This window comes from Pecten maximus, chromosome 19 (genome assembly GCF_902652985.1).
Source record: "Pecten maximus chromosome 19, xPecMax1.1, whole genome shotgun sequence".
Classification (NCBI taxonomy): domain Eukaryota; kingdom Metazoa; phylum Mollusca; class Bivalvia; order Pectinida; family Pectinidae; genus Pecten; species Pecten maximus.
In genome coordinates this window covers 6,148,882-6,161,808 of record NC_047033.1, presented here as the reverse complement: position 1 = coordinate 6,161,808, position 12,927 = coordinate 6,148,882, and the positions used below count along the sequence as shown (strand labels likewise).

Here is a 12,927-nt window from a genome sequence, read left to right as displayed (position 1 = left end):
TCCCTGGAGTCTCGAAGACGAGTATGTACTGCTTATTGTGTACATTATATTTAAAGAAGTGGGCAAATATCCGAAATATCAGAACTCTTGAAGTATCATTAGTATCATCAAAAAGTCATAAACTCAGTATAATCGTTTGAATTTGTCCGTTTAATATTGAGAGGGTAATATATTGCCGATTTGTAATAATACCATGAACACTGATATTAGCTCTTAACAAAAAGACTAAAATATTTGCAACATGTATTGACCAATCAGAATGTTTCTTCCTTGTCACTGCATTCAAATCGTCTAATATGTTCCTAGACTGGATTACCTGCCGTAGTTTTTCTACTCTCCGCTAGGCTTCGCATCGAAAATACAACTCAGTCTCATGAGCGCAGCCTAGCGGAGAGAAATAGTACTGAGGCAGGTAAACTAATCCAGTGTAATATTTTCTTATGCAGATGGGTAGACGGCAGGATAAGTATTTGTTTTGGTAAATATTATCCATTTTATTGTTCCTAAGCACAAACCATTTTTACCCTCGCATCGCACTCATGGAAACTGATCGGTGATATGTTATTTTTCAAAATGTATGTGTCATTCCCTTAATGGGTAGTTAAACAATATTTATTTATATTCAATACAAGTGTACACATTGCAAATTGTACATTGGTGAGGGATCTAGAAACAAGCTTAAAGCTTATATTAATCCATTTCCCTCTAAGGTTTGGCATATTGGTGATTAGTATGGTGGTCGAGATACAAATACTGTTTCATAATAATAAACAGAAAATAATTATTTTGACAAAAAGGTTAATTATGGTGAAAAGTGATGAACAGTGGTGGAATACAAATAAATCTTAATAGATAATACCACCCACCTAAATATATATATATACAGTATATATATTTGTCAAGTAGTAATAACGACAGTACAGACAAGTAAATTGTCGAATTTTCGAGGCAATCTGACCCTTTATCAAGACACGGGTACATTATATACGATCACATATAGACATAGAACATGGAACAGTTACACAAATATACATGAGGTAGGTATAAACAACAATAAATATCGTAATATTGTAAAAACGATCCCCCTCGGCCGATAATTAAGTCGCCGAGGGCCTATTATGATTAATTAGGAAACATCTTAGGTGGTGTACAGATGGTAAAAGTAAATGAATAAATAAATAAATAGATAAATAAATAAATAAATAATATAACTAAAATGTTTAACAAAATAACATCGCGGGTTGATTCGGTGTGATGGCAGCGCGTGCTATGTCGTGAATGTTATATATATACTGAAACGAAAAAGAAACGCAACTTCAAATTGTAGGTTTAATAAAATAATACTTGTGAGCATTATGTTTAAATTTCATATGTAATAGTTAATATTGAATATTGATGTAACATCCTTTAAATGTTTAGAGATTTTTAAGAACAGGTCACTTTGCTAGAAGGTCATGATTGGTAGTACCCTACGTGAATCCAAGTTGAAATGGCAGCAGTTTTGAAACCGTGCCCTAATATCGTGTGTGTCCTCCTCGAACAGTTATCACATCTCTAATTCTTTGTTGCATTGAGTTCATCAGGTCATTGACTTTCCGTATTGGAATGTTATTCCATTCTTGGACGAGTGCATTTGCTAACTGAGGGAGGGTATTTGGGGGGTTACGGCGATTTCGAATTCTTCTGTCTAATTCATCCCACAAATGCTCGATTGGGGACAGGTCGGGGCTATATGGAGGCCAATCTATAGGAACAATGTTCTGTGTCGCAAGAAAGTCTCTACAGACTCTTGCAACGTGTGGTCTCGCGTTATCTTGCTGAAAGGTTAGATGATGCTGCCTAACAAACGGCACAACATGGGGCCTAAGGATCTCATCCCGATAGCGTACGGCCGTTAAATTCCCATTGACTATCACCAAAGGCGTCTTCAAACCATGGGAGATTCCCGCCCAAACCATAACTGATCCACCCCCAAATCGGTCGTGTTCCAAAACACAGGCGTCAGCAAAACGTTCGCCTCGACGCCGGTACACACGTTGACGGCCATCTGCTCGAAATAACGTGAATCGAGATTCATCGGTGAAGAGCATAGACCTCCAACGTCTCATAGGAAAACGTCTGGGCATATGTGCCGTTGCCCATTGCATACGACGTGCTCGACGTTGCGGTGTTAGTGGTAAACCAACGTACTGTCGCCTTGCACGCAAATTAGCCTCACGCAGTCTGTTGATCACTGTTTGGGGATGAATTCGACGGTTATGATTACCAATCGTATTCCTTGCCGTTTCAGCGGCCGTTAATCTCCTGTTACGCAGGTGTGCCAACCTAAGAACCCGGTCTTGACGTCGCGACGTTACGCGTGGACGTCCTGATCTCGGCTGGTCATCGACTCTTCCTGTTGCGTTAAGACGTGAAACTAATCGACTAATAGTCGATTTGTGAACTCTGAATTGTCGAGCGACGTGAAGTTGCGTGTTCCCTGCCAGAAGCATCGCTATAGCACGTCCTCTATCAACCTTTGATAACCGTGGCATAATTGTAAAAGGAATTATTGTTTGCAAAAGTATTGGCGATGATGTGGCTCAATGTTAGTGATGAATTGATACTGGTTTGAATGAAAAAAGAACGCATATGTTTGTACAGGCACGGTTTTTGATGTTTTTACCGCGCCGGAAGTGCATAGGTCTCTAGTCACACTTGGGTGATTTTGAAGATTGGTATGGGTGTTAGGCAGGGTGCATGTTTATTTCCGCGATTTTTATACAGATATGTATATTTAATACAAAATTAATCACAATTTTCCATGTTGCGTTTCTTTTTCGTTTCAGTATATATATATAGCCGCGAAATTACTAGCGAGACAGCAGATCTGTGTTTGACTTTTTATTCTATTATATACTGTAATCTATATACATGTATCATGACACGGGCCCTGCCCGGCCCTCGAACTCACTATATATTATGATAGATAAAACCATTTATTTATTCTCTCGCTTAGGCCTAGATTATGAATTGTAATTTTAGTATCATGACCTTTTACAACATCCGCAGTCTGTATTGGCGGCGCCGTGTACACGTTTACAATCAACCGGGCTGTTAACCAACTGACAGGACAAAATGCGGCTAAGTTCACTTGCCATCCTCGGTTTTGTACTTTTGATAAATAGTAAGTATTTTATCGACATTGATATCCAGAAACATCACCTGTTGTTAATATATATCACACTATGTCTTAACGATTGTAGTTTAGATTTTCATTATGAACATATTATTAGTTTTATGGAAAATTAAATAGGTTTATTTTGGGATCAGATGTGACCTAGCTTCATTATGATGTTTTTGTCGTCTAGTTCACGCTCAAAACAGAGATATTTGTAGATGTAAGAGCATTGTTTAAGATCTATCACTGTTTCTTTGTATGCAAATGTTATACACCCATTGATGTTTCGAATTTTCTAGTCTATGTATGGACCAGCTAGCTACAACAGGTCAATTCTATAAACAGGCGAACTGCTTCGGTCCATGTGAAATCCGGTATATTTAAAATGAATATATATAGTATATTCCATACACATTAACATGTGGATATTCGTGTGAGTAAACGAAAGTGGAAAGAGTAAAACTATACATATCAAGTTAAGGCTAGCTTATGAATATTTGTTAAAGAAATAAAGCGTCAAAAATACCATATTTTAATATAAGGCGTGTGAAAATGAGTATTGATATGATGTAGAATTTACACAGAACATTAAAGTGTAAAATGAAATGCGTTGGTTTTGTCTAAAGTTGAATTTGGTGTGTTCGCGCTCCTGTTTCAGATATGGCTGTATGTACGTTTCTGCAATGGCGACTGCTTCTGGTTAGCATTGACAGAAAAAATATAAGCCCCTTCTCGTAAGGTGTAACACTCGAAAAGTCGGAAGTGGGGTGTGAGATTCGATTCACTTTGAATTTAAGTTCAATCCAACTAAAATATGAAATGTACACAAATTTTATTAACGTGTTTTGGATTAGACTCCTTAAATATCAACGGAGTTTTGTCCGGCTTTCAATGATTTAAAGATGAGAAAAAGGTGATCTGTATATTTTAGGGGGTATCCAATGGATAATCTGATTAGTTGACAGCTCTGTAAGCAATACGAACTATAATTTTCGACCAATCAAAAGCCTCCTTCCGTTCAACAGTCGGTGCATCGTCTGATCTTCAAATTTATAGTAGAGAAGGGTTATTTTTTCTGTAAATACTAACCAGAAGCAAACGCCTTAGGTTTCTATTATATGATTAAAAATATTGATTTGATTGTATAATAAGTATCGGTCGTGAAAATCACACTTTTTTTATTTTACATGATATTGAAATGATATGTAACAAACACACATGTATGTAGCATATTTAAATGTTAATTTTTATTAGAAGTATTTAGAGTTTATCCTAAATGCTGCATCAACTACGTGTTTGCCACTTTTTTTCTGAGATGAGATATTATTTCATGAATCTCGTCTTGAAGTTTCAATTAACTGTTCTTCGATTAAACGATTAAACAACGTGCATATCAATAATTTAACAAAATAACATTCAAGTTTCAACTATTTAATTTCTCTGTCCATTTTCTAAAAAAATGGATAAATTTACCTGTTTTATCTAGTTCTTTTACATTTACTAATTTTAGTATATTACATGCTGTTTTCAAAGAAGATTCGAATAAGTTTCTTATATTTCTGGAATAAATATTGTGTTGTCAAAATACATCAGTTCTAAATTTCACCATTGTCATGACATTTCTGTTTGATGATAATATTCAGTATTCTTATAATCAGTTGGACACGGATCTGCGCAGGCATCCGTGTGCAATTCCTACAATGCCATTCAACGACTGTATTGTCTAGGAATGAGGGCTCCGACTCCAGATGAGCGTGAAAGACTATTTAGTGGTGGATATTTCACCAGAGAAGGTTTACAGGTGCTCCTCAATGTTTGGTGTAGGTATGTACAGAGGTTAACATGTCTAGAGTTATACAGTCGATATATGTATTTCATTGTCAAAGGAAGAGCGGAAACACCTGCGACAGAGAGGGAATACACATCCATCTGTCTGACAGAAGCAAAATGTCTTACAAATGACGGCTAATACAATGATTGGCTTTTTCTCTCAGTCGCTGCCGCCGCCGTCGTCATCATCTCGATGTCGTCCTTGTTTGATTGTTATTTAAAAGAAAAAAAACATTCATTTATTTATTTATTTCAATATTCTTGATCAAAAGTTCTTGATATCGCAGCCCATTTTCCAGTAATAGGGTTTAACGTTCAACAGCCAATTAACTTTCCGAGTTCTACAAGTGTGTCGGCCCATTCTGCTAAACGAATGAGATTTCTCTGCTTTTAGTGGGAATATCATTGTTTCTTCTGTTTTTACTTATATCTATATTTCTTTATAAGAAATAAGGAATTAATAGCACAAACATTTCGAATGATTTCACGCTTAAAAGCAACCGTTTGGTTTTTAAATGTATTCTAATATCTGGTATCTGTAGAGTATTCACACGCTGTGGCACTTTACACGTAAACATCGTTCTAAATGTCAATTGGATAAATTCAAATGATTTTATGACTAAGCTATTATATTTCCAGTTGTATGTGAACAGAAAGCCGACTGATTTGGACCCATTAGACAGAAAATGATATTATAATGATCATAAGCTTTGTTTTTTTTTTTTACCACCCTGTTTTTGTTCTACTTATATAAAGGTTATAAATGACTGGCGCGAAAGCGATAGAGGTATTTTTTTATCTGACAAACCTAACAAATTACATGATGATTGCCTGCAAATATTGGCCACTTGTTACTGTAAATGTATATAGCGTCAGCTCAGCCGCCCTTGTATTTGAAGTTTTCGGAAACGTTTTGATTCTTGATTTTTTTTTTTTTTTTTTTTTTTTTATAGTTTTAGTTTTATTTTATTTTAGTTATTTTTGTGTTTAACATAAACATCTTTCTCAATAATACTATTATCAAAATGTTGAATCTCGTTCCGTACATTCATTATAGCTCACTGCTGCAGTATGGTCCGTGTATCTCCTCAAACACCCAGCAATGTTCGAACCAGGAGGAACTGCACCAACTACATCTAGAGAATGGAGGGCTGTGTACAGCTAATGGGGAAGTCGACCCGCAGGTCCAGCCCTGTAAGTATGTGTAGACCTTATAATAACTGGGTGTGTATCAGGCATTACTTACAAACAGGTCCCAGTATTTCACCAAACAAAAACCTCCAAACTCCACAGGCAACAAATTTCTTAGCATCCGGCTCCATTTAAATGATAGAAGTTTTCCTTGAAAACACACTTGTTACATAACTCGAAAACCCTTAAATATTAGCTCGGAAGTCCTTAAATGTCAACTCAGAAGTCCATAAATATTAACTGTAAAGTCTTTATAGATAGTACATTCTATGTAGCTCGGAAGACCTTAGACGTTAACGTTAGCTCGGAAGTCCTGAAATATTTACTCGGAAGACCTTTTATAAATTTTAGCTCAGAAGTCCTTAAATATTTACTCGGAAGTCTTTAAATATTAGCTCGGAAGTCCTTGAATACAATGTATTTATTCGCAAGACCTGGAATATTAACTCAGACGTCCTGAAAAAATAATTTACACGTCCTGAAATATGAACTCGGAAGTCCTTGAATATTTCAATGAATGACATGGAAGGGAAGTAATATGTAATTTCTTTTGACAGTTTTGCAGAAGTTTGTACAAACGGCTTTAACGGGAGATTGTGCCAACTTTTGGAGAACGGTCTTTAACCCGTGCTATCCACGTGGATACAGCGAGATTCCCGACAGGCCAGATTCGTCAATGAATATCTCCCTGGGTATTGAATGGTGGACAAGGTACGAATTGATTTACCGATTACTTTCTATATACAAATTCCTTTATTCTCATAAATTACTCCACACGTGCTGTGAACAAGTCGTATAATGATTGAGAACTGGCACACCTGTGAACACCAATCGGAACTCCTCGGGTATTCTTTTCAACAATCCACCTCGGCAATCGGAACACCTCGCCTCCGTCTGCGACAATCGGAACTCCTCGTCATTTTCTTCGAAACCTACGTTCGCAGACGGAGGCGAGGTGTTCCGATTGCGTCTGCAAACTAGTTTCGGATAAAAGGACGAGGGTTCCGATTGCCAACTCGGGTGTTTTTCCGAGCTTGTCGGAAAGGCCCGAGGTAGTCCGATTGCTGTGAACACACGACGCCAGTTACATGAACGCATCTTCGCTAGCCAATGGTTACTCTACGCTATGCTCCATTTCACCTTGGCTTCATTACGCGGGAGGCGTCAGTGGGTAGGTAATGAACGAAGCCAAGGGTGAAATGGAGCATAGCGTAGAGTAACCCTTGGTTAGCGAAGATGATATGGACGATGCTAAAACCATGGTTCTTGACACAAAGGCGTAATAACAGTAATTAGACATTTATACTATCGCTATGTCGATATTTACACGTTAACATAAGACATAGATCGAGATAAAGCTCATCTATATTGTGTATGACGAAGAAAGCACGTTCGCCACCCGTATGCATCTTGCACACAGGGGAGGCTGTCTATATTATTCAAATGACAATATCTGGTTAGCTTGAGATACTGTTAGGATATTAAACAATACTATAAAAAAAATATATATATAGACCTGTGCTGTCCTGCTAGCACATGACAGTGATGCTAGGGGTCAATAGTGCGTTCAAATTATTTCTAAATTTGAAAATTAACTAACGAAACTTTTATCAACAACCGTCACTCGTTTGGTTTGGGTACAAATGTCGAGTTCAAATTCTCCCAACGCAGTAACTAAATTAGGTTAACTGAATCATAACGCGACAAAATATAGTCCGTAATGGGATAAATACGTATGATATTATGGACGGTGCCACTAAAATTGTCAGCAGAGGACAATGTATACGTAATGCAAAAACAGACTGTATTTTTGTGTTTCAGAACGCGGACTAATACAGTTCGGTGCATCATGGAGAAAGATACGCCGCCATCTCCAGACAGCTGTGAAGGGACGACGGAAGTCGATGCCAAGATCTTCGCTGTACTCGACAACCTCTGGTCGGAACCTTATGGTGTCGGAGCCCATGTCGACATATCGGAGTTTATTGATCAGATCGAACCCCAAAACAGCTAAAGATTTACCCTCCCGTAATATCCCATTATATGAATGGCAATATATAAGTTGTGATTATTGTAATCTATTTTTCTTTTTCTTCGTTTCATTCTATAATCACGTAAATGAGAAACAGGTATACAAATATTCTTTATTTCTTAAAGATTGAGATGTTCAGTATCGGAGTCGATTATCTCGGTTAAAATGCAAATGTATCCTTCGTTGTCTTAAAGATATATCATCAACACGCATAAAAGTGATGTACTTTCTGAAAAAAAAATAAAATATACATCAATAAATTCTTGTCTGTATTGATTGAACTTCCTCTACTTCCCTGATTTATCGGATTTCATTCGACATTGTACATCAAGATCTATGTATCTAGAAATGCCATTAAGAGGAACAGGTTGACATCAGAAATATTTGATTCCTTTACTAAAATAGCATTCTGGTTATGCTATGTTTCTGTATTACTATAACTCGTCTCCCTTTTTCAACTCCATATATACAAGTGTAGCTTAAAATAAAAACAGTATCAAATGGCTGCCACAAAGTTGTGAGCTCCCGTACTACACGGCTGTCTCTCTCCAAATAAGACCCGCGAGCTCCCGTACATATACGTCATGATTGTCTCTCTCCCAATAAGACCATCGAGCTCCCGTACATATACTTCATGATTGTCTCTCTCCCAATAAGACTAGCGAGCTCCCGTACATATACTTCATGATTGTCTCTCGCCCAATAAGACCCGCGAGCCCCCGAACATATACTGTACATGCTTATCTCTCTCCCAATAAGACCATCGAGCTCCCGTACATATACTGTACATGATTGTCTCTCTCCCAATAAGACTAGCGAGCTCCCGTACATATACTTCATGATTGTCTCTCGCCCAATAAGACCCGCGAGCTCCCGTACATATACTGTACATGATTATCTCTCTCCAAATAAGACCCGCGAGCTCCCGTACATATACTACATGATTGTCTCTCTCCCGATAAGACCCGCGAGCTCCCGAACATATACTGTACATGATTATCTCTCTCCCAATAAGACCATCGAGCTCCCGTACATATACTTCATGATTGTCTCTCTCCCAATAAGACCCGCAAGCTCCCGTACATATACTTCATGATTGTCTCTCTCCCGATAAGACCCGCGAGCTCCCGAACATATACTGTACATGATTATCTCTCTCCCAATAAGACCATCGAGCTCCCGTACATATACTTCATGATTGTCTCTCTCCCAATAAGACCCGCAAGCTCCCGTACATATACTTCATGATTGTCTCTCTCCCGATAAGACCCGCGAGCTCCCGAACATATACTGTACATGATTATCTCTCTCCCAATAAGACCATCGAGCTCCCGTACATATACTTCATGATTGTCTCTCTCCGAATAAGACCCGCGAGCTCCCGTACATATACTGTACATGATTGTCTCTCTCCCAATAAGACTCGCGAGCTCCCGTACATATACTACATGATGGCCTCTCGCCCAATAAGACCCGCGAGCTCCCGTACATATACTACATGATTGTCTCTCTCCCGATAAGACCCGCGAGCTCCCGAATATATACTGTACATGATTATCTCTCTCCCAATAAGACCAGCGAGCTCCCGTACATACAATTTGTATACTACATGATTGTCTCTCCCCCAATAAGACTCGCGAGCTCCCGTACATATACTTCATGATTGTCTCTCTCCCGATAAGACCCGCGAGCTCCCGAACATATACTGTACATGATTATCTCTCTCCCAATAAGACCATCGAGCTCCCGTACATATACTTCATGATTGTCTCTCTCCGAATAAGACCCGCGAGCTCCCGTACATATACTGTACATGATTGTCTCTCTCCCAATAAGACTCGCGAGCTCCCGTACATATACTACATGATGGCCTCTCGCCCAATAAGACCCGCGAGCTCCCGTACATATACTACATGATTGTCCCTCTCCCAATAAGACCAGCGAGCTCCTGTACATATACTTCATGATTGTCTCTCTCCCAATAAGACCAGCGAGCTCCCGTACATATACTGTACATTATTGTCTCTCTCCCAATAAGACTCGCGAGCTCCCGTACATATACTTCATGATTGTCTCTCTCCCAATAAGACCCGCGAGCTCCCGTACATATACTGTACATGATTATCTCTCTCCCAATAAGACCAGCGAGCTCCCGTACATATACTGTACATGATTGTCTCTCTCCCAATAAGACTCGCGAGCTCCCGTACATATACTACATGATTGTCCCTCTCCCAATAAGACCAGCGAGCTCCTGTACATATACTTCATGATTGTCTCTCTCCCAATAAGACCCGCGAGCTCCCGTACATATACTTCATGATTGTCTCTCTCCCAATAAGACCAGCGAGCTCCCGTACATATACTGTACATGATTATCTCTCTCCCAATAAGACCAGCGAGCTCCCGTACATATACTTCATGATTGTCTCTCTCCCAATAAGACCAGCGAGCTCCTGTACATATACTTCATGATTGTCTCTCTCCCAATAAGACCCGCGAGCTCCCGTACATATACTATATGATTATCTCTCTCCCAATAAGACCAGCGAGCTCCCGTACATATACTGTACATGATTGTCTCTCTCCCAATAAGACTCGCGAGCTCCCGTACATATACTTCATGATTGTCTCTCTCCCAATAAGACCAGCGAGCTCCCGTACATATACTGTACATGATTGTCTCTCTCCCAATAAGACCAACATTATAAACTCATTCGGAGCAGATTGTTTCATAAACATTTTGAACATGAATGACGAAATGTTTCTTGTGACAGTTCTTGGAGCAGACCAGCTAACATTCGATAGTGCCAATTGTAAACGTCAGTTCCTATTAATGTGCCTAGACTTTCTGGACAAAGTATCCCAGGTTGTCATAGAATGAGAACTCCAAAGATGTGAAACTTACGTGACGCGTCTTCATGCTCATTTCCATCAATTTAACTCTACCTAATAACTAATATATAAAACGTCCTTTATGCAGACGACATTTGTAGCTGTCGGCGCTGTAACATTATAAAGTGTATGTTGCTTGGGAGGAAAAACAAGAACATATTCTGAAATTTATATAATGTTTTATTTTATTGACTATCTCATAACATATACATGTAATATCTTTATAGTACAGGACTCCATGTGAAGTTAAAAACCAAAAATATTCTGATTTCTTTATGCAGGATCTTACAAGTACCAATAGTTCATGCAGTTTCTGTTGCATTCCACTCTTCCTATCAACTATCACATATCTATTACATGTAGTCACACATGTACCATTTCTGTTTAGATTTGCTTGGCTGAAATAGTAAAAATTTAAAGTGATTGCTTCAATTCAAAAAAAAGAAAATGCAACGATCACTTGTTTCAAAATATATATTTTATATATACAATTATATATTCATATAGTATAAATTATTTTGGCTTTTCCTTCTTGGTAAAATACTGTTTCTGATTTGTTAAAAGGGTGTTTGTGAAGGGAAAAAAATATAAAAGATAAAATATTAAGTTTTATTCTGAGGGGGGGGGGGGGGGGGGGCTGTCAAATTTGATTTTCCAATAAACGTAAAACATGATGCTTACATTCCTCTCTCATCGCTTCTTTCTCTTTTTCACATCAATAGATATCAGCCCTATTCCCCTTGGTCCCGGTAGACTTGGACATTCTAACAGATAAATGTCTGTTGTAGGTGAATCTATCAGTCAGAATGTCCATGACTGGTGTCGGGGCCAGAGTAAACTTGGGTTAGTGTTAAAAAATGCAATTTAAATTTGCAATACAATGCCTGTTCATGAAAACTTGAAAACTAATTTGTTTTTAATTTAAAACAAAATTTGAAACTATCAAGCTAACAAAAACTTCTTGCAGTTTACAGAGGAAGACAATTTCAAATACAAAGCAGGGACGAACATATACGTATATATATATATATATGTCCCTGAGCAAAGAGATTTTGGTATTATTCATTGATTACGATAATGAAACACATAAATTATTAATTTATAAATATTTCATAACAATGATATGGTAGAAATTGAAAGCTTCATGCATAAAACTTTTATGCATAATTATACACCAAAACGTAATAGCCAATAAAAGACTTTCCCACCAGGCTTTTCTGGCTCCATAGGATTCTTCGTGCAGTAGAAACCAATGGCAGCAGAAAGGCCTTGGAGTTTTGCTGTTTTCAATATTTTCCTTTGCAAGGAATTCATTTTACATCAAAAATTTATGCATGCACTATACACAGAACCAAATTCTACATATGTAGATTCAGTGTAAATCTTTGATGGACTCTAAATCTGCCAATGGTCTCTTAAAATATTCTACATTTCAACAACATATGTCTCTCTTTCAGGATAATGGCTTTAAGTTATATGTACAAGGGTAGAAATGAACAACAAAACAATGACATAAAAAAAGAGATACCAAAACAAAAGAGAGCATATAAATGACAAATGGCTTGAAAGCTGGTACTAAAATACATATTTTGAATAAAAATACACATTTATCAACAAATTCTTTGAAAATTCATTTTTAAATGTTGAATAATTTATACATCTATTTAGCAAAAATAAATTCTAAATGTGTCAAAATAGATATCAATCAAAAATATTTGAGTATGACTAACAAAGAATTACCAGGTACTATCTTTAGTAAAAACTGAAAATATCCAACGCATCAGCACTTTTTTAGAATATTAAGTAAATTTAAGGAAAA

General features: G+C 37.6%; 1 protein-coding gene across 1 annotated transcript; it reads left to right on the top strand.

The window, feature by feature from the left end:
• The first annotated feature begins 2,863 nt into the window (after positions 1-2,863).
• On the top strand, positions 2,864-8,473 carry LOC117317744. Its single transcript, XM_033872654.1, has 5 exons — positions 2,864-3,166; positions 4,819-4,984; positions 6,048-6,184; positions 6,739-6,892; positions 8,003-8,473. The coding sequence occupies exons 1-5, from the start codon at positions 3,118-3,120 to the stop codon at positions 8,193-8,195; spliced, it is 699 nt and encodes a 232-aa protein (XP_033728545.1). The 5' UTR covers positions 2,864-3,117; the 3' UTR covers positions 8,196-8,473.
• The last annotated feature ends 4,454 nt before the right edge of the window (positions 8,474-12,927 follow it).